The following is a 21798-nucleotide window of genomic DNA, read 5'->3' on the forward strand; positions in this document are numbered from 1 at the left end:
TCCCGGGCTGCGTCCTCTTAATGGATCAGCAGTTTGGTGGCTCCATTGAGGGGAGCAGCGTTTTCCTTGTCCCTTTGCGACTCATCCCTCCCAGTGCGGGACGGCATCCAGCACGCTGCTTCTGGCCTTGGAAGGGGTCCCCTGAGCTGCAGACCTGCAGGCTGTGTCCACAAACGCCACGGCCAGGTGACCATCTCAAAGGGGCTGTCCCCTCTTACTGCCCCCTCCTAAGCAGGCATGTTTTTACCTGATTGGAGGCAGGTTTAGTGGTGACATTCAGTCACAGCTGTCTCTCTTCTTGAGGTCCAGAGAGCAAGTACCTTGATTTAGTAATGAATACAAGCCGAGGCCTGGACAACCTGAAGAGGCTTTCCCCTCCCCGCAGGGGAGGAAAACCGTGACCTGGGAAGGTAGCCTGGAGCGGTTCCTGTCCACACACGTGTTCTTTGTTACACCATCCCTGGCCCAGGGCCTGGGAGCAGGGCCGCCTCCTGCACGTTCGCCTGCCCTGGCTGGCGGTGCTCCCGCCCGGCGTCCAGGCGTGGGTGTCTGTGGCTTGAGTTCCTTTCTCAGCTCGGGGTGGTGACAACCATTCAGGCCCTCACTGCGCCACTGGGGAGTCACAGCTGCTCCTCTGGGGCTCGCACCGGCGGTGCTGCCATGGTCCGCACCCTCACCTTCGGCCTCCGTGTGGTGGCGTTTCTGTTCCCTGCGGCCGAAGCCCCGACCCAGCCAAGCCTGCCCTTCGCTCCGCCCCACCTCCCTCACACAAGGCCTCCTGGGAGACAAACCGCAGTTTGCAGCACTTTAATGCACAAAGCAAAAAAGGTGATGGCTGGCCGGGTGACCAGCCTTCACGCCACACACACACACACACACACACACAGCTTGGGTACAGACGCAGCCCCACTGGGAATTAAGTTCCAGATCACAGAGCCAGGAGTAGAAAACGCCGTTGTCTTGTCAGCCAAGGGAGTGAGAGTTCCATTTTCTGGGGATGAAAGGGTACAATCAGTGTTTCTGACGTATGGCAGACACCTGGTCCTCAGCTAGGAACAGAGACGGGCCAAGCCAGGCCTTCGGGCAGGCAGCAGGGAGTGGGGGAGCCCCAGGGAGGCCCAGCCGGGCAGCTGGCAGAGAACGCCTTCCCTGTACTTGATGGTTAACACCTGCTCCAGTCACACGCTTCCCCCAACTTTGTTCCTGGGACCTCAGAGAAAGCAGTGACACGACCTGGCTCTTGGGGACTTGGGGAAAGTCCCTGCCTCCTTCTTCGCTGTTTCTGGGCTCGGCTGCTACTCTCACCAGTCCGCACACCCTCAGCCACCCACCTGGTTTCAGTCACGTTCACTTTCGCCCACTCGGTGGCCTGGTGAGCCTGCAGCACCGCCATCGCCTCTTCCACCTGTGGGGCGGTGGGAGGGGCTTAGTGCCGCTGCCCCAGCCGGGTCCCAGGAGAGCCGTCCCCCTCCCCGCCCTCCACAGCATTTCTGCAGCGCCCTCCTCTGACTGCTGCTTCCAGCTCCCGAGACAGATGTTCACTGCGGAACAGCCAGGAAAACCCCAACCCTTGCACTGAGGCAGGACACGGCTCCTTGTGCCAACACCTTGCCTGTGGAGCTGCAGAGAATCATCTGTCCCACTCCAGCGTTCTGCAGGTATTAGCGAGACGATAACCCTCATCCGTCCAAGCGACAGTTTGCTTGCTCATCCAGGAGACGCCCTGGCCCTGAGCTCTCCTCCTGCCCTCAGGCCCCCCTGCCAGCCAGGCCCCAGCCCACCTTGGCACTGAGGGGCTCCGGGGACTCCAGCATGAGCAGCAGCTCCGAGTCGTCGATCTCCAGCAGCATGCCCGTGATCCTGCCAGCCAGCTGGGTGTGGACATCGTAGATAAGTGGGTGGAGATGCTCACCTGTACGGAACAGCCCCTGCTGGCTTATGAACGCACCCCTGGCTGGTACCCCAGCATCCCAGGGGCTATTGTGGAACGGAGCAGTGAGGCGTCTGGGTGGCCGTCACAGTACCGCTGTGTCACTTAACCTGGTGACCAGAAGCCTCTTCCCCAACTGTGAAGAGGGCATGAAAACCCCGCTCTGGAGGTTAGTCTACAGGGTCGTGTTTGACACCAGATGTGAACCAGTTGCACAGGGTGCTTGCTTATTCTGCAGGAAATAGTTCTAAGTACACACACAGATTCTAGACAGGATATGATAATGCTGAACTTGACCTTATGGCAAGCCAAATACACAAGATAAATTCACTTTCCACCACCAGGTACTTCTGGGGAAGGGCCCGGGGTCGGCGGCTAGCCCGTCCCGGCCATGTGTGGAGGGTCCAGCCAGGCTGCGCTGCTGGGTGCCCTAAGGAGGAGAGCTCTCCCCAGGAGGAGAGTGCAGATGTTTTCAAGGCACGGCTTGCGGAGCCTTCCACCTCCATGAAGCACACTGAGCATTTTCCTTTGAGGTGCAGGAGTGAAGAGGGAGGACCCCTGTTTGCTGAGGAAACAACGCAATAGCAGCGTTGCTATTTGCTGAGGAGCAGTAGAGCGGGGAGCTACAGAGAAGGACCAGGAGATCTCAATGGCCTGGAAGAAAGGAACCTGCCCACCACCAGCAGGCTTGCTCGTTCGTTCACTAACAGTTGGCGGCCCCCTCGCACAGGGCCTGTCCCAGACACAGGAGGAACTGCACGGGAACTCAGGGTCCAGTGGGGAGCGGCACCCGTTTTTCCGATGCACACTTATGTCCTCCCCCTGCAGCGGGCTCCTCTGGGTGGCTGCTGCAATGTGGTGAGAGCTGCTCCCCATGCAGGCGAGGTGCGAGGAGCCGCCCCTTATGGGCCACGTCTCAGCAGAAACCCGAGACCACACCCTCCATACTCTTACTCCTCCTCCTGGCCCCCGACCTCCCCACATCTGGGGTCTCTCCCAGCCTACATCAAGTCAAGAACAGCAGAGCTGAAGAAATCCTGGGCACATCTGGTCTGACCAGTATTTTAAGATGAGAGAATGGGGCCTGGATGACAAGACAGCTCGGGCAAGGTCACCCAGCAGGCTGGTCAGCGGCAAAGCTGGACCCTGTCCTCACGTCTGACCCCCACTCAGGGTGTTTCCCACCAGGCTAGCCAGCTCCCAGCCCCCCTCCTCCTGCTCCAGAGCAGGGGAACCAGCCACTCACCAATCATCTGCTTTTGTTTGCGGAGTGGCGCCTTGGCCAGCATGGACGCAGTCAGGGGCTCCCGTCCGGGGAGGCCCGCAGCAGGCTCCGGGACCTGCGCACAGTGCCAGGGACACAGCCCCTCACCACCACGGACAGGCAAGGCCTGGAGACACTTGACCCCGCCAGGTGAGCACAGGCCTCCAGGAAGGCTCTGGAAGAGGGGAGCAGGGGACAAGGTAAGGACCATCAGGTAGGACAGAGTCCCCAGCAAGGGCACAGCAGACTAGACAACGAAGGTCCACTCCAACACGGGTGTTTCCACAGCGCTAGAACCACTAAAGGCCCCCGATGCACGCTGCCCAGCGAAGACACACCTTAGGAATCCCTTCGTGCCAGACAAAGCACTTTTGATTAAGGAGCTTTTATGGCCCTGCTCCCAACATACTTCTGACCCTTTCACATCTTGATAACTTTAAAAGCATTTTGCTGTTTAAAGACTACTCTTGGTCCTTCCACAAGAGATTGTTCCAAGTATACATACTGACATTCTAGACGGGAGATGAAATTGCTGAGGTTGAGACTTTTGGGGGGTAGCAGGGAGAAAAATACTCAGCCTTTAAACTTAATGACAGTAGGCATTTTCAGTTCTGTTGTGCAGATTAATCACGGCTCTGCTTCTCAACACATAAATGCTGAGACAATCCAAACTGTGACTAATAATCAAAACGTAACCCTGGCCCTTTTCCTCCTCCTGTTAGTAAGGGAGTGATCTCTTCTGAACTGCACATGTTAATAAATGAAACTTTACAAGCCAAGAAAAGGAAGAAACCAAGGCCCAGGAAGGACCAATGCATTAGCCAAGGTTCTAGGCAGGCCCCCGGGACCCTGGACTGAGAGGGCAGCTGGGCCGGCCTCACCCCATGGGTGCTGGAGCATCTGTGTGTCGGGAGAGGCCTCCTTGGCGTAGAGTGTCCTGCCTCGCTGGGCCCGGTGGTCTGGGTACCGATGTTGGCTGGAAGGAACGAGCAGGGATGTTAGGGCCGGGCACCCACCTGAAGCCGTGGAGCCTGAAGATGAGCATTCACGCAGAACCCCAGCACCGAGTGCAGGGCCAGCACACACAGAGGCGCCAACACCCGCCACACGTGCTTGCCTTCAGGCTCCATCTACTCGCTCGGTCGCAGCTGCTGCTGTGAGTACTGAGTTCAGACCTGGCGCTAACCAAGTCCCTGCATGTGCGATCCCATTCACCCACCCACGCAACAAAACGGGGAAAATTGTTCTCATCCCCAATTTAAAGATGAGCCAATTCGGCCCTGGCCGGCATGGTGTAGTTGGTTGGGTGTCGTCCCGCAGAACGAAAGGTCATAGGTTCGAGTCCCAATCAGGGCACATGCCTGGGTTGCAGGTTCAGTCCCTGGTCGGGGCTCATTAGAGAGGCAACTGATCCATGTTTCTCTCACATCAGTGTTTCTCCCCCTCTCTCCCTCCCCGTCTCACCAGGCCTGCCCTCTAGGAGGGTGAATGGCAGGCTCACTGTGGAAACCAGTTCTGACTCCCCAATACCGCCAACCCAGCACCCTTGCACACCCACTCCTCCCGGCCCTGCCAACACTCACCCACTCTTTGGGTGAGGGCCACCTGCTGTGGCATCTGGGGGGGGCCCTTCCTGACGCTGCTGATGGGGGCCAGGGGGCACGGAGACGTGGCTGGCGGCTGGCCCATTGAGGCGGCTGGAGGGTAGGTGGCTGCGGTACAGAGAACACGGACAGGGAAAGGTTGGGGGGAAGGGGGCGTGTTAATCAGAGTGGCACACCACACCCTGACGGGGCCAGGGTGCGGAAGGGGAGCTGGAACATTCCCAGCGGAAAGATGAGTGGATGCACCTCCTCGGGCAGAACCACAACTCCAGGGAGGGGGGCGTGGAAATTTGCGATTACAAACCGACTCGCGTCTCCCCGAAGCCCCAAGATGCACAGGTGTCACGATCACACACCTTCGTCCCCTCCCCCCGACAGTTTCAAGTCGGGGGGACTTCGCTCTTAGAGACAAACCATCATTCATCAGCAACACAGCGAAAGGAGTTCATTTTCTCAGCTTTGCAAGGATTCTCAGCCACCGATCAGACAGATCTTTGGCGCTGACTGAAGGTAAGTGAGCCTTTCACAGGTCAGCACTGTGCTTGGTGCTTCCGCGTGTCTCATTCAGGCCCACACTCAGAAGGAGAAACTGAGGCTCGGAGACGAAGTTACCCACCCTGATTAACACCTTAGGAAGTGACAGAGAGCCAGGCTTGACCCCGAAGCTCGTGACCTTTCAACCACTATGTTGCACACCACCCCCCAGGGCCCACACTGGTGGGTGGAAGGGGCGGCGTCACTCACGGGAGGATCTAGGAGGCTGGGCCATCCACCTGGGGGCAGGCTGGACAGGGGGGCCAGGGGGGCCAGAGCCATAGTACACAGCCTGGGCTGGAGGCTGTGTGGGAGAAGACGGCCCAGAGTGAGGGGCTGCGGCAGGGGAAGTTAGAAACCGCATCCCCTCGGGGACACCACCGCAGGGGCTCCACCGGCCCCGCAACGGACTGGCTGGGAAAGACCCACAAAGCCAGGAGGACGGCCTGCTTCCCGTTTTGGGATGTCCATTACCCCTCAGCCTTGAAGGGTGAGATCTCAGGTCCAACCCTTGCCCCTTATTATTGGAGCAACTAACCCAATAATTTGGATAAAACTGCGACAGGTCCCACCAAAACTTACGCCTCCTTAGGCAATTGCTGAAAGAAGAAGGAATGTCCCAGTCTAGTAGCCTTTAATGGCTAACACCTTTGTACTTCCTCTGGGTCACGAGACCTCCTTTCCCAAACCATGCCCCTCTGCGGTGTTAGTACTCCGCAAAAACGACCATTTAAACTGGGGGAGCACGACCTACTCTCTGCTGGTTTGGCAAAGTCAGACTGTCTGCAGGCACAGAGTGGAACAACGTAGGTGGGGAAGAAGCCTGGGCTTCCTTTGTTTACTGTAATACTTCCCAACCTTAAGTTTGCCCAAAGAATCCTTTTCTGCATAACATTCACAAATCCCTCTCTCCTTTTGGGAAGCGCTGTTTGACAGCGACACTGTTAGCCCCGTTAGAGGTGGGGTTCAAATGACCTGCTGTCTCTGGCAGAGGCAGGTTGGGAACCTATGTCTCCCCGTGAGCTCTCTTCCCGCTCCACCTGGGGCCGCAGGCAGGCCCTCACCTGGGGCACGGTGGGCAGGAAGTAGCTGGTGGGCTGCTGGAAGGAGCCCAGGAGGGGGCCGCCCAGGGCCTGCGCGCAGAGGCGCTGCTGCATGCACTGGTTGGTCAAGACGGCCTTCCGCTCCTCTTTGCGCTGGGCCAGCGCCACGTACAGCGGCTTGGTGCCGAGGATGCGCCCGTTCATCTCGGTCACGGCCTTCGTTGCCTCTTCTGGAGAGGAAAAACACACAAAGCCAAACCCTTTGCTGTGGCCACCCTCTGTCATCACCTAAAAGCAAGACAAGACAAGGGCTGCTGGGAAGGTGAAGGAACACTCCTGAGGCCTGTTCCTCCACCTCCCCCGGGGGCCCATCCTGGCCCGGGGCGGGCCCAGGAGAAACGTGCCATCAGGGGTGTACTGGCACCCCCGCATTCACTGAGGGCCGCCGCATGCCAGATGCCAGATACACTCCTCATGTTGCTGCAACTCCCTCTTGAAAGGGGAGGAGCCTGGGGATCCAGAGTGACAGGCCGGAGACCAGGCCCCTGGCCACCAGAGGGCTGCTCGGGTTTCACAGGCTGCTGCTCCCCGGAGTTGGAGAACAGCTGCATTTCAGACCGTGTTTTTATCTCTCGATTTTCTCTCTGAAAAGATCTCTCAGGCCGCAAAGGGACACTGTCACTGAGGGGGCTTTCATGAGGTGAGGTGTCGTCTAGGGTTAGAAATCTAAGACCAGGGCAGGCTGTTCAGCCAGGGCCACAGTCTTAACCGTTCCAGGTGAGGTCACCGTGATGGAAACCGTCTGCATTCCGACCACCTCTCGGGTTTTGCTAGACTACTCGCACAATCCTCCGCTTCACCTGTGAACGAGGAACCTGAGAAAGGTGCTCCCGACAGCTGCCTTTCCTGGAGACTCCAATAAAGAGTTCGATTTGTAGGGAGTATGAAATAATTTGAATTTCTATTGTTGGTGCTTTGATCTGTTCATTTTCTTTTTACTAGAAATAAAAGTTCTGCCCTGGCTGGCGTGGTGCAGTGGATTGAGCACCGGCCTGTAAACCAAAGGGTCACTGGTTTGACTCTCAGTGAGGGCACATGCCTTGGGCCAGATCCCCAGTAGGGGGCGCATGAGAGGCAACCACACACTGATGTTTCTCTCCCTCTCTCCCTTCCCTCTCTCTAAAAATAAATAAATAAAATGAAAGAAAGAAAGAAAGAGAGCGAGAGAAAGAAAGAAAGAAAGAAAGAAAAGAAAGAAAGAAAGAAAGAAAGAAAGAAAGAAAGAAAGAAAGAAAGAAAGAAAGAAAGAAAGAAAGAAAGAAAGAAAGAAAGAAAGAAAGAAAAAGAAAGAGAGAGAGAAAAGTTCTTTGTACCATTTTTTAAACAGTGACTTGCCCGGGGTCACCCAGCCGGCGGATGGTGCATCAGCCAGGACTCCAGCCCAAGGCACAACCTGGGGAACTCCCTGTTGCCTCCACATGGCCCTGAGTCAAGTCTTTCGGAGTCTGGGGAAAAGGCTCTTAAACTTTTCATTAAAACAATATTTTTATCTTGGAGTAACTTTAGGTCCACAGAAAAGTCTCAAAAATAGTACACAGTTGCTGTATACCATTCACCCAGCTCTCCCTCAACGTTACCACGGGATGTGTGTCCAAACCAGCACGGTAACACGGGCACAATGCTGTCAGCTAAACTGTGCCTTTCCTTTGGACTTCACCAGTTTTACTGCTGGTGTTCCTTTCCTCTTCCAGGATCCAGTCCACGTTTTATTTAGGGTTCTTCATCTTCTTTAGGGTCAAGAAACTGGCCAGGCTCACCCACACCCTGAGCAATGGAGCCGAGATCGTTTTTAAATCTCCTCCCTTGGAGCCCGGGCTCCGCATCAGTGATTTTCCGACTGCACTTTGCCACCTGCTGGTACAGAGGCCTTACCCTGAGAGTTCACAGACCCACAGGGAGGCCCATGCAGGGAATTCGTGGGGCCTGTAAACGCAGATGGGAAAAAAATGGCATCTGTGTTTTCATATTAGCATTCCCCTCTATTCTGAATGCGGGCAACAAAAAACACCATAGCAGTATTAGCTGTGCTTGTGATTTTGACAGGAAGAGAAAATCTTTTCATAACACAGTCATTATTGCTGATCTCAAAATATCTTTTATGCTAGTTGCTACTTCCCTGGATCTTACAGTTTGATGCACTAATGCAGAAGCACAGCCCTGGCCGGTGTGGCTCAGTTGGCTGGGCATTGTCCCGCAAACCGAAAGGTCTCGGGTTCGGTGCCTGGTCAGGGCACATGCCTGGGTGGTGGGCTCCATCCTGGTTGAGGTGCGTACAAGGGGCAACGGATCGGTGTTTCTCTCTGGAATCAACGTTTCTCTCCCTCTCTCTCCCGCCCTTCCCCCTCACTAAAATCTACAAGCATGTCCTCGGGTGAGGATGAACAGTAAAATACAAAATAAATAAAAATAAATAAAGAAGCACATACTGCTATCACCTTGGTATTTTGATCATTCTTTCAGTATAACTGTTGATTATAATCCTATGAATTTTCCTTTATGCTTTTAAAACTATTCTCCAAAGGGGTCCATAGGCTTCATCAGACAGCCAGATTTTCTTGGCACAAAAATATTGTCCTAACAAGTTAATAAGAACATATGTTAGATAGTAAAAAATAATAATAATAATTAGTACAACTAACACTTACTCAAAGCTTACTATGAACTTAATAGTAATGCTTAACGAAAATACTTCATATACATTAACTCATTTGATTTTCCTAATCACTGTTTTATGAGTAAAGATATTAAATTCTATAAAAATATATAAACATATAAAATCAATGAACAAAACAGGTGTGCCTCAACTCTAACCTAAAAATCCAGAGTTTTACAATTCCCTTCATTCAAGGAGTCCTCAAGGAGGTGGGCGAATCTCCTGAAATTATACGCAACGTGTATAAATAATTAGATCATGACATCACTGCTTTTTGCGGGCAGGCGCTCTATATGCAGGTTCTTCAGCTCTCAGGAAACCTCTAGAGACAGAGACCGTTGCCCCCATTTTACAGACAGGCAAACAGAGTCCGGAAGGCACAGCCCCTTCCCTGAGGTTCCACACCTAGTTAACGGTAGGACTGGGATTTAGACCTAGTTCTGATTAGCTTGAACATCCCAGCTTTTGACCACAATACTGCACCACATGTGCGCTTGCCGGAAAAGAGGGCCCACAACTTCTTCTGGTGTGAAATCAAATTTCCTGTTGCCTAATTTACATGCCCCACAGCTTTCTGTCACTTTTTTTTTTTTCAAAAGCTCCTTAACTCAAAAACTGTTCAAACCTCTTTCCCAAATACTAGGACCCATAAAGGACATTTAAAGTAGGATTTAACATGCAAAAGAACTTCTATGCCACTTCCTAAGACCACAGCCATCACAATACATGTGCAGGTCCCAGCCCATTATCCACACGGATCTCTTTGGAAAGTTCCTCATTCCCATGTGCAGCTCCCTACCTCCTCACAGCCAAGTCAAATCCTGCTGCCACTGCCACTTCTTACAAGAAGCCCTCCCTTCTGTTCCACTGAGCTACCACAGCTCTGCCTCCAATACTTGCCTTATGACAGATTTCAGTTGGTGATGCATCTGACTTCCCCACTACACTACACGCTACTCAAGGACAAGGGTTCGTTTCTTCCCACAGGGCCTGGTAAAACAGCAGGTGCTTAACTATGAAATGAATGAACACTGGGCCATCTTAAAATAAAGATGGCTGCTTTTAAAAATAAAATGCCCAGTCCTTACCCTCGCAGAGCTACACTCAATTTCTGACTCAGGCGTCTGCATTTAAGAGCTCCCTAGGGGATTTTAGCAAGAAGTCCGAGTTGAGAACCGACCAGCGAGTTCAACTCCCTCATCTGGAAGATGAGGCTCAGAAGATCTGCTCAAGGTCACGGAGCTACTGAGTCAAACAGCCCATCGGCACACCTCCAGTGCTAAGAGGGCTTCATAGATGGGGAAGAATAAATAAAAAATGGTATAGTCCACCCCTCTCATTTTTCAGACGGAGAAATCGAGGCCCAGGGAGGAGAGGTACGACACCGGCCATGGCCGGACAACTGAAGTCAACAGAAAGGCTCAGACATGAATTTCTGGAATCTGGCATACAGTAGGCACTCAAGAAATGCTTGGTGAATGAACCAAGGTCATGGTGAGCCCCAGTAAGACCCACTGTGCTCCTACCGTCTTCCCCTCCAGCCCAGACAAGGCTGCAGATGGACAGCAAGCTCCAGCAGCATCAGACACAGCCCCCAAACCCACAATGTGCAGCTCAGCACCGACTCCCTGGGCACCATGGGAGGGGGGGGGAGGGTGTGGGCAGTGAGAGGATGTGAGGGGGAGACTCTGCCCCCGGTAGGCGCCCACGGCCCTCACCTTGGCACTGGTGATCACTCCGTAGGGAGAGAACTCTTTCCTCAGTTTCTCATTATCGATGGAGTCATCCAGGTTCTTCACGTACAGGTTCACGCCCTGGAAGGGAAGGACACTGCTAGATACGCCTTCCGCTCCCAGCTCCTGATTGCCTTGCAGGGGGGAGGGTGGGGTGCTGCAGGCAGTGGAAGCCCTGGCCACCAAGCCTCCTGTCCCCAGTCTGGCACAGCACCCAGGCACCCCACCAGTCATGTAGCACACCCATCACCTGGAAGCTGGAGCCCCCACCATCCCTAAAGCCAAGTTCCCAGGAGTGGGATTGCTAGAGGAGGGAGTCACGTTCAGGGCCCTCCACACACAGACGCGGCCGCCTCCAGGAGGCTCGCCCTCACCTGGTAACGGTTCAGCCGGTCCTGCTTCATCTGCTCGAACCTTTGCTTAAGCTCGTTCTGCCGCTCCGCCCGCTTCTGGGCCCGGCTCACGAAGAGCAGCCGCCCACTCACCTCCTTCCCATTCATGTCCGTCACAGCCTGTGCAGAGGAAATGGAGCTAGAGTGCTGGGTGACCATCCTCACGAGGCCCTGGCCTCCAGTCCCCCCTCCTTGGTTTAGAGGGGGCCACCTGCCAGCCAGGCCATCTTGTTAGCTGAGAAAATCAGTAGCAGGATAAAGGTCATCCACTTAAAAAAAAAAAGCATGGGACAGAATTTCAGCATAAACTGTAGATTAAAAAAAAACTTGCTTTTGACTGTATTGTAAAAAGGGAAATGGACATTTGCAAAGCTTCCCATATTTGACCATTAGTTTCTGACTACACGCTGCCTTTTTTTTAATAAAGCAGCACGCATAATTCTTTCAAAATGGCATGACAGCCTAATCGATATCCTTTCCTTCATGTTGGATTTCATGGCACAAAGAGTCCTTTTGCTAATTATGAAGACTTTAGTTTCAGAAAACACTTTTGTCTTCACGCTTGTTGATTTTTCCTTTCTCCGGCCTGAGCCTGCCGGGCCCTAACTTGTCTGTGGCTTTGATTGCATGAAATCCTACGTCTTCGGTGAGGTGTGCAACTTCTCTCAGCTACCCTTCTACACGAAACTGAATTTGCACTCACTCACCCCCACACATCAGCAAAAGGCAGAGCCCCGTGTGCCTGACTCAAGGGTCAGGACCACAAAACAGTGTTAGTAAAGAGAAATGGTGAAGGGAACTGACTTTTTAAAAAATTTTATCTACTCATTTTCAGAGAGAGGAGAAGGGAGGGAGAAAGAGAAGGAGAGAAACAGTGATGTGTGAGAGAAACATCAAGTGGTTGCCTCTTGTTCGCCCCCAAATGGGGACCCAGCTGCCAACCCAGGCATGTGCCCTGACAGGGAATTGAACCGGTGACCTTTTGATTCATAGGCCGGCATTAGATCCACTGAGCCACACCAGCCACGGTGGGAACTGACTTTTTAGTGGTCACTTCACTAATAAATAGTTTCCCGTAATGATGACTTTTGCTTTCTTGCCTAAATATAGAAATATATGCAAATATATGTAAATATACACTGTGGACCCAAGAACTGCCAGTTCTACACCAGTCTTAAAGGCCATTACCAAAGTCTCTAAGAGCCTGGAGTTAATGGACCCCTGTAGCTTCTTCCATCTACTCTCTCTAATCATTTTACAGCTGGGGGAAGCAAAACCTAGAGAGAGGGCGGGACTCGTCCAAGGACTCACAAGAAGTTATCTTTCGATGGAGCCATTTACTTAAATACAAACTTCAGAGTCAGAAAGAGCTGGTTCTAATCCCAGTGATCACTCTTACTAGCTCCAACCCATGGAACCTCCTAACAACGGCAGAGCCCACCCTCGTGGGAGCAGAGATGAAAGTGTACGCAGAACCCTTAGCACCGTGCCTGGCCCAATCCCAGTGCTCAGTGAGAGGTGGCTGCTGCCAAGATGGACCCAGGATCCAGGTGTCCAGCCAGGACCCACCGTGAGCTGGGCTCTTCCCTGTCCAGTGATCTTCACGGGGCCGCAGCCACGGAAAGAGCTTTCTGGTGAGAGGCCAGACACAGCACCTGTTATTGCAGCGTTGTCACTGTGTGACTGCGTGCCATTCATTCGTTCAGCAGACACGTGTCTGGTATCTCCTGGCAGATACGATACTGGAGACTCAACAATGAAACGACACCCAGGCCCCACCTGCAGCTCTGCACAGCGGCACAGTGGCACAGTTAGCACAGTGGAAATCTGTGCTAACGATGGAGAGAGACAGACGCAGTCACAAGTCAAGGAAGACAGGAAGAGGCAGCTCCAGAAAGAGGAAAAGGATAAGCCGAGACCCAAAGGGCAGGCGCCGAGTAGTCTAAAGCTCCGCTGTCCAATACGGTGGCCACTGTGGCTACTACGCATGGGAAATACGGGTAGTCTGGATTGTGCTGTCAGTACCGGACTTCAAAGAATTAAGTACAGTAAAAAAGAATGTAAAAAAAAATCTCAAGTTTTATGTGAAATATTCATTGAAGTGGTCTAATTTAAATGTTATGTTGAATAAACTGTATTATGAAAATTAATTTCACAGTTCCTCTTTCTACCCCTTTTAATGTGGCTACTGGAAATTTTTATTTTATTTTTTTTATCTATTGGAAAATTTTAAATATTTTATTTATTTTTATTTTTAGAGAGGGAAGGGAGGGAGATAGAGAGAGAGAGAGAAGCATCAATGTGTGGTTGCTGGGGGTCATGGCCTACAACCCAGGCATGTGCCCTGACTGGGAATCGAACCTACGACAATTTGGTTCACAGCCCACACTCAATCCACTGAGCTACGCCAGCCAGGGCTATTGGAAAATTTTAAATCGCACCTGTGGCTCATGTTACAGTTCCATTGGAAAGCACTAGTCCAAAGAGTAGGGAAAGCGATGCCCTGGCCGTGTGGCTCAGTTGACTGGAGCACAGTCCTGATGCACCAAGGCTGTGGGTTTGATCCCTGGTCAGGGCACGTCCCAGATGCAACCAATGAATGCATGAATAAGTAGAGCAATAAATTGATGTTTCTTTCTCCCTCCCTCCCCCCGTCTAAAATTAATAAATCTTTTTTTTTCTTAAAGAGTAGGAAAGGGCCCTGGCTGGTGTAGCTCAGGGGATTGAGCAACAGACTGCAAACGAAAGGATCACTGGTTCGATTCCCAGGCAGGGCACAGGCCTGGGTTGCAGGCCAGGTTCCCCAGTGTGGGGCGTGTGAGAGGCAACCACACATTGATGTTTCTCTCCCTTTCTCTCTCCCTCCCTCTCTGTTTAAAAATAAATTAATAAAATCTTTAAAAAAATACGAAAGGGAAGTATTGTGAGGAAACAGCATTTGCAAATGCCTGGAAGCAAGAAATAGCATAGCACTTCCCCTCCCTGGCCTCCATCCTGCCATCAATTCAAGAAGAGGGTAGTGGCTGTCTCGAAGGCCCCTTCCACCTTCCAGCAAGAATGTATGCAAATAAGCCAGCCTCATGGCTTGGAAGCCACTGAAGGAGGCTTAAGCCTTCTGCCTTCAGCACAGGCAGGAAAGGCCCTGACTCGAGTGGCCGGGGCAGGGGCGGGACTCCCTTTCCTTCCACAGGCAGCTGGAGCCCTCTGCTCCTGATCTCCCTTATTCCTAGTCCTGGCTCAGCACCTCCTCCTTAAAACGGGGCCCTGGGGAGGCAGGCTCCTACCTTCTGGGCTTCCTCATGCTTCTCAAAGTTGACAAAGCCAAAGCCTCGGGAGCAGCCGCTGTCATCCCTCATCACCTTCACGCTCAGCATCTTCCCTGGGAAGACCCAACCTGGCTCAAAGGGGAGGCTGGGGAGCCCAAGGTGTTCCCCCTTTCCTCCCACAATTCCCCAGGAAGCCCCAGGGAAGTCCCTCCTCCCAGCCTGACCAGGAAGCAGAAGAGAAAGTGACCCCAAACTCCCTCGGGAAACACACCCACCAAACGGGGAGAAGAGCTGCCCCAGGCCCTGCTCGTCCACGTCCACTTGGAGGTTCTTCACGTAGACGTTGGTGAACTCCGCGGCCCCCGCCCCCAGCTCAGCCTCCCGCTCCCATCGGGACTTGAAGTGGCCCACGAAGCTGCAGACACACCGACAGGGTAGGCAGCTGCCAGCCATCAGCCACCCCCATCTCCACCCCAGCCCGTCCGGCAAGCCTGGGTCGTTGGGGTCAATTACTACCAGCCTCCAGGCCTCTGATTCCCTCATCAGAAGACCGGGTAGGGCAACACTTCTTAGATGGAATATATCCAAGGCCACGATTATACATGCCAGCGTAAGGTTAAGAAGACTTAATTCTTGTGGCAATTGCCCAAGGAACTCCTACCAGACACCCCAAGCAGCTGAGTGCACAGCAGATAAGAGCATGAACTTGGAAGTCACATTTGAATCCTTGCTCTGCGGTTGCCTAGCTGTGGCAAGTTCTGTAATCTTTCCGAGCCTCCATGTTCCTTCTGGTAAAACTGGGATCAAACTCATACCAGAGGGACATGCTCATTCATTTACTGTGTACTGGGCATGCTGGGAGAACAGTGGGGATAGAGTGAGGCGCGGTCCACACCAGTGGTGCTCTGGGGGAACTGGCGTCTCTTAAAAACAGCAGTAATTTTAAAAGTGGTCACGTCCAAATTCATGTCAACACATCGAAGAAAGTGTCATAGATGAAGAAAAAAAAGCATAAGAAAATCTGATGGTTTCCACAGCCCATGTAGCACAAACAAATTGTAGCTGCCACTAAAAACCGGAAAAAACAGTGGCATAGGTAACCTGGGACAAACTGGAGCTGACAAAGACAACGTCCTTCTGGGAAAAGCCCGCCGTGGTTCAGTTTCGTGGACCGGAGCCTCCCCGGGGAAACCCCGGACAGAAGACTCTGAGGGCAGCTCCCAGCTCAAAGCCTCCACAGCCCTGAGCAGGGGCCCCGCCACCCCATGGGCAGGAGCAAAGCTGTGGGCGGGGGTCGCCGCCAGAGCCCCTTCCCTCCAGCACACGCATCCCAACTTTCCCATCTGTGAAGTGAGGACGAAGCCAAACTGAACCGGGTGAAGAAGCACCAGCTAAGCACACGCCTACTTTCCCTCCTGTCCGAAACCCCCGTGAAACGACACAGAAGGCTTGAGAAAAAATTCACAAGCAGCTAGGAAGGCTGAGTCCACGGACGATCTGGCCGTCAGCTGTTCCTGCTAGGACTTCAGGACCATCTCTTCACTTACTGCTCGGAACAGCCCTCCAAGCGTACCAGCAGCCCCATCTCTCTTTGGGGAAAGGGAGGCCCTGCGAGGCCGAGCCACTCTCCCAGGGTCACACCGCCAGGAAGGACACAGGTTGCTGCTGGGTGCCTGGTGCCCGTGAGATGGTGGCGGGTCGCATGGGTCCCCGGCTGGTAGTGCCATGATTCTGTCCCTTCAGCTTCAGCCCGCCCCCCTGCCCGCCACTCACACTTTGCGGTCATTCAGCAGCATCCCATTCATGGTGCGGATGGCCTTCTGTGCGGCCTCGTAGGTCTCAAAATGGACAAAGCCAAAGCCTCGGGAGCCGTGACTGTCACACACCACCTGGGCCATACAGAAAAGGGACAAGGAGAGCATCCGACCGAGGGTTCAGGTAGGAGAGAACAGCAGGACGATAAGAGCTCACGTCAGAGGGCTTGCTTTGTGCACAACACTCCATTTTAGATGGGAAACTAAAGCTCAGAGAGGTTGATCCACTTGCTTAGGATCACACAGTAAGGAGGAACAGGGTCCTCAAATTGAGCACAGGTCTTTTGTACCAAAGACAAGTTGTGAATTATCTTGCTAAGGTGATGGGCAAGAGGATCAGATTCAAACCTCTATTTTTGCATCCCTGTTTTTTTTTTTGCTTTTTAAAAATATTTAAAATTGTCTTTATTCATTTATTTTAGCGCAAGAAGAAGAGAAAGCAGCACACAGAGAGAGAAACATTGATTTGTCATTCCACTCATTCATGCAGTCACTGGTTGCTTCTTGTATGTGCCCTGATCAGGAATCGAACCCACAACCTTGGTATATGGGGGCAATGCTCTAACCAACTGGGCTACCCGGCCAGGGCCCTGCATCCTTGTTTGTAACAGCAAACTAGAAACAATCGGAGTACCCATCAAGGAGACGAGTGAGGTAAGCTACATTCATACTGGCTGACTGCGTGTGTGCAGCTGAAGGGAACCGGCAGGTTATGCAGCTGACACACACTGATCTGGAGGGCATATCATTAAGGGGGAAAAAAAAATCAAGCCCCGTTGGGTTAATAAAGTGGCAATCTACACATGGGAAAATTTTAAACAGAAACACACAAAACTGTTAACAACGACTATTTCTGGGGACTGGGATTGAAAAGGATGGAGCCTTCTTTTTCACCTCATTCCTTTCTACATTGTTTAAACGCTACCACTTTATGTACTGTTCCAACAACAAACTTGTTTTAATTCTGTAAAAGACCTACAAACGTTCTCCCCCCGTTTTGCAAGCCTCCTGGCTCAAATGAGAAGGACAAAGCTTGAGACCGGGAAAAGTCTTTGGGTCACACAGTTCCCAGCCCTCTGGTTGAACCTGCACTAAGACCACTAAGGCCCATTTCAAGTGCCCCTGGCTCCGCCCACCTCTGCAGCCAGTGCCCAGCTCAGCTAAGTGGCATTTTCTGCCTAGGCAACCACCCCGCCTCCCAACCCAGCTTCCATGCTGACCACTGGTATGCTTCTCCTAAAATGTTACTGCGACCGTGTCCCCTTGGGACCTTGCTTCCAGCAGCTCCTGCCCTCCATGGAACTAGATCAACTTGGCATTGGAGGCTCTTTGGTTGGCCCTGGACTAGTCTTGCTTCCAAATCCAAGCCCACCACACCCTCCTCCACTTTCCAGCCCCAAACAGGGTTCCCGCACTTTCGACTCAAGTGCCAGCTTTTCCATTCGGATTCAGTCATGTTGACTGGGCTCCTGCTTTGGGCCAAGCACCTGCTAAGGGCACTGTACTTATCTTGTTAATAGTTGCCATAAGAACACTTTTCAGCCATTTCTTAACCTCTAAGCCTGATTGGGGGAAATGGGAATAAAGATTTATTGAGCATCTACCATGTGTCACATCTCATTCCAGATACTGGGACACAAAGGTGAAGAAGAACAGGTTCACTACTCATACAAAACTTCCATTCTCTTATAAATCATAAAAACAAGGTCCGGCCATGACAGCCTCCATTAATGGCCTTGCTGTAATCACAGCTTTTGTCCTATAGTTTCTATGGTCCTCTCACTCTGAATTGGGCCTGGTGTTGTGGCTTGCTTTGGCAAATAAAATGCAGAGGAAGTGACGGCGGGCCAGTTCCGCACTCAGATCTCAAGAGGCCCGGTGAGCTCCCACTCTACCTCCGGGCCCCTGTCGTTGCCATGGGGACAGCCTGGGCTAGGCTGCTGGGGGAGGAAAGACCACAGGGAGGAAAGCTGAGATGCTCCAGCTGACAGCCAGCCACTGCCTCAAAGCAGAGCCAATCAGCTCTCCACGGGCACAGGAAGGAGCTCAGCCAAGGCCAAACGACCTGCCCAGCCGAACTCCACCCAAATCGCCAAGTGCAGAATTATAAGCTAAATAATGGTTGTCGACAGTGCCGTAGCTTTAGGGCGGGTACACAGCCGGAGTGGATTGAAACACAGGCCTCCAACAGGTCTATGAAGACGGAACTGGAAGGGTCACTATCATTCAGGTACTCCCTGAACCTGCTGCTTACGTGAAGAGACCTCACATACTGTCAGGTGAGGGGCTGCTCTACCACACAGGTACCTGACGCAGACATCCCCCCCTCAGGAGGCGCACCCACCTTGCAAGAGAGGATGTTCCCAAAGGCGGAGAAGGTGTCATACAGGGCCTTGTTGTCAATGGACTCCTCCAGGTTCTTGATGAAGATGTTGCCCACGCCCGACTTGCGAAGCCCGGGGTCTCGCTGGGACCACATGATGCGGATGGGCTGGCCTTTGATCACCTCGAAGTTCATTGTGTCCAGTGCCCGCTCGGCTGGACAGGAGGAGGAGAGAAAGGAGCAAGATAAGGGGACTTTCTTTCCCTGGGTCCTCAGGTGCTTAATTGGGAGCCGCCTCCAAAAGAAAAAAACAAAAAGCCAGTCTCTGGGTCTCACTGGAGAGAAGAGCTTGAAGACCCAGGAAGGATAAAAATGAAATGTATGGCATTCCTCCCATTTTTTATGATCTCATTCAAACTCCTCCCTGTAGCCACGTGAGCACAAATTCCTACCCCCACTTTACAGAAGGGAAAACTGAGGCTCAGAGAGGGGAAGGATCGGTGGCAGAGCCAGGTCTCCTGTGGTCGCTAAAGCACACTGAGCAGATAAAAATGTAAAGGAGGACTCCTAGGACAAACGGTGGTGGCGGCAGTCTAAGGAAATTAAAGCTCAAGGCGCTGAGCAGCGGAGTTGAGATTTGATCCCGAGCAGCAGGGTTCTGGGGGAGGAGCACATCACCTCTCTGAGCTGGCTTCTTCCTGTAAAGCAGGGATGGTGATAATATTAACCACCGTCTCACACTCAGCAAAGGGAGATAATACCATCTACTTCCATGTTGCTGCACAGGCTGGAAGTCAAATAAGGTCTGCAAGGTGCCTTGTCCTATGCGCCCAGCACAAAACAGGTGGTTGGCAAATGGCAACGCGTCTGAAAACAGTAGCCTTTGCCCGTCCTCCTGCCACTACTACGGCCTGTCCCTCTCCCAGGTAACATGCTGTCTCCTGCTCCAAGGATTCCTCCATGTTCACAGGTAGAGAGAGGAACTTGGCATTTCAGGAAGTCTGCTTTTTCCATCTAGTCCTGCCAATGACCACCCAGGGGCAAAACCCCTCCTCTCTGGAGCTCAGCTTCAGCACCTATGAAGTCTGGCCAAAAGGTCAGGTGGTGCAAGGCTTGGAGGAAGATGGAAAGGGCAGTGGGTGGGGAAAGCAGAGCAAAGGGGAAGTCCCCCTGGAATCCAGCTCAGTCATCCCTCACCCACTGGGAAACAGGCTGAATCACCCCCAGCTCAGGGAGCCCCCCCATCCACCCAGGAGACTGGGGTAAGGGCGCTCTCTTTTGGAGCTGGCCAGGCAAGCCTCTTTTGGTTGTTTCTAGAGACTTAACACCTGAACGATACAGTTACTATTATTGTTCTTAAATGACCACTTACTGAGGCCTTCGAATGTACTAGAGATACTTCATAGACACAGCTCTCCTTCCACGCTGCTGGGGATTAAGCCTCAGCCCCATTTCACAGATGCAGCGTGGAGTGTGAACTCTTGCTCAAGCTCACACCCTAGTGGTAGAGCTCAAACAAAACCCGGTGCTCTTAGTCTTGAAACCCTCTCAACGGAAGTGTGAACATATCCATCTGGAAAGCTCTGGGCAATTCTGTTAGCTCTGAGAAACGGGCTGCCGAGCCTAGAGGGGAGGTGGCTTCTCAGGGCTGGCCAAGGGGGAGGCACCGGGTGCAGACCTCCGGTTACCCTGCTGGAAGAGGCGGAGCCCCAAACCCAGCTCCCCTGGCTTCCCTACTCATCACCTGCGACGCCTTCCACATCGTCCTCACCAGGTGCTTTGAATTTTCTCCTCTTCCCAACCACTCTGTCAGGCAGGTCCCACCCCCTTCTTTAGACAGGCAACGGAAGCTCAGAATGGTTAAGCAATTTGCTCAAAGTCACACAGCTGCTGGCTTTCAAATCCAAGGTCGGCCTGGCCCCCAAGTCCTTGCCTGTTTTTAAGCAGCCTTTCATACCCTCCCCTCTGCAAAAAGGAGCACCAGTAAAACGAACAGCAGACGCACACCAACTGCTCGTTCCTGCTTCAGGGGCGTCTCTGGGCCTGTTTTCCTGGCTGCAGAAGAGATGAAAGAGCGGATGGCCGAGATGCCGCCCGTCTGTCGGTGCCCCCCTCCCCCGGGGCTCACCGTCGGCCGGCTGCTGGAAGTTGATGTAGGCATAGCCCAGCGAGCGGCGGGTGACCACGTCGCGGCACACGCGGATGGACAGGATGGGACCCGCGGGCGAGAACTTCTCGTAGAGCATGGCCTCGGTCACGTCTGGATGCAGGTCGCCCACGTAGAGAGAGGCGAGCGGGAGACCCGCTCCGCTGGCGTGCATGGCGGTCGGCGCGGGAAACGGGGAGCGCGGGACTCCCGCTCCCCGGGCTGGCCACCCCTCTCTTTACCATCCCCGGCGCCCCGCGCGCCAATCGGTATTCCTCGGGGCCCCTCCCTTCTTAGCTCCCCACCTGGAACCCCCTCAACGTTCTAGAAGCCTCAGGTGGGCGGCATCTCTGGCCCCGCCTCCAGAGGCGGGGAGAGCCCTCCCGCCCCCCCGCCCCGGGGGGCGGCTGCGGAGAGGCGGTGGAGCCGAGTCCTCTGGGAGGGGCAGAGACCTGGGTTCTAATCCTCAACGTCATTGCCTTTCTGGGTCCTTCCCTTCATGTGGGAGTCCAACCACTATTCCTTGACACTGGCTCTTATGCCTAGGATATTCCCTGCCCACCTTTCTCAGATTCCATTCCATGCAGGTGCATGCCACCAGGTTCACCCAAGCCTGTATGGAAAGTTGAGGACCTAACAGAATGTCAGGGTGATGTTCCCAAGCTGTGTAGCAAGACCCCTCTGTCGGTCTGAGTGTGCAGCTTCGACCCGTAGCGTGGGTTCACCTCCAAGGAATTCCACCCCATTGCAGGACAGTACTCCCGATTTCCCTGCTGCAACATGGCGGGGAGGTTCCCACTGACCCTTGGTTGGATGTGATTTTGACAGGACGGGGGCTGGTCGGGCTGCCCAGCCTACAGCAGCAAGAATGCACCAGTTCTAATCTTGGGACTAAAAAATACCCCCTCTGTCCTATTTCTTCTCTCCTTGCGGACATTTTTAGAAAGGGGCAAATCCCCCGAGGAAGCCCAGTGCTGCCAGCTCCCATAAACAGCGTTGGGGCAGACGACAGACTGGTATTACTTTGGAGATGACC

At 53.2% G+C, this 21798-nt stretch overlaps 1 protein-coding gene across 1 annotated transcript; it reads right to left on the bottom strand.

The window, feature by feature from the left end:
- Window positions 1–717: 717 nt before the first annotated feature.
- Window positions 718–20937, bottom strand: PABPC1L (poly(A) binding protein cytoplasmic 1 like). The gene is made up of 15 exons (XM_045833303.1): window positions 20745–20937; window positions 18638–18831; window positions 16253–16368; window positions 14755–14894; window positions 14498–14592; window positions 11196–11333; window positions 10807–10902; window positions 6397–6663; window positions 5543–5636; window positions 4778–4906; window positions 4076–4170; window positions 3177–3270; window positions 1782–1912; window positions 1332–1405; window positions 718–991 (listed from the first exon to the last, which is right to left on the bottom strand). Exons 1-15 carry the CDS (start codon window positions 20935–20937, stop codon window positions 964–966), a joined length of 1884 nt encoding a protein of 627 aa, XP_045689259.1. The 3' UTR covers window positions 718–963.
- Window positions 20938–21798: the final 861 nt, after the last annotated feature.

This window comes from Phyllostomus hastatus, unplaced genomic scaffold (assembly GCF_019186645.2).
Source record: "Phyllostomus hastatus isolate PE091 unplaced genomic scaffold, TTU_PhHast_1.1 phas_contig_17, whole genome shotgun sequence".
NCBI lineage: Eukaryota > Metazoa > Chordata > Mammalia > Chiroptera > Phyllostomidae > Phyllostomus > Phyllostomus hastatus.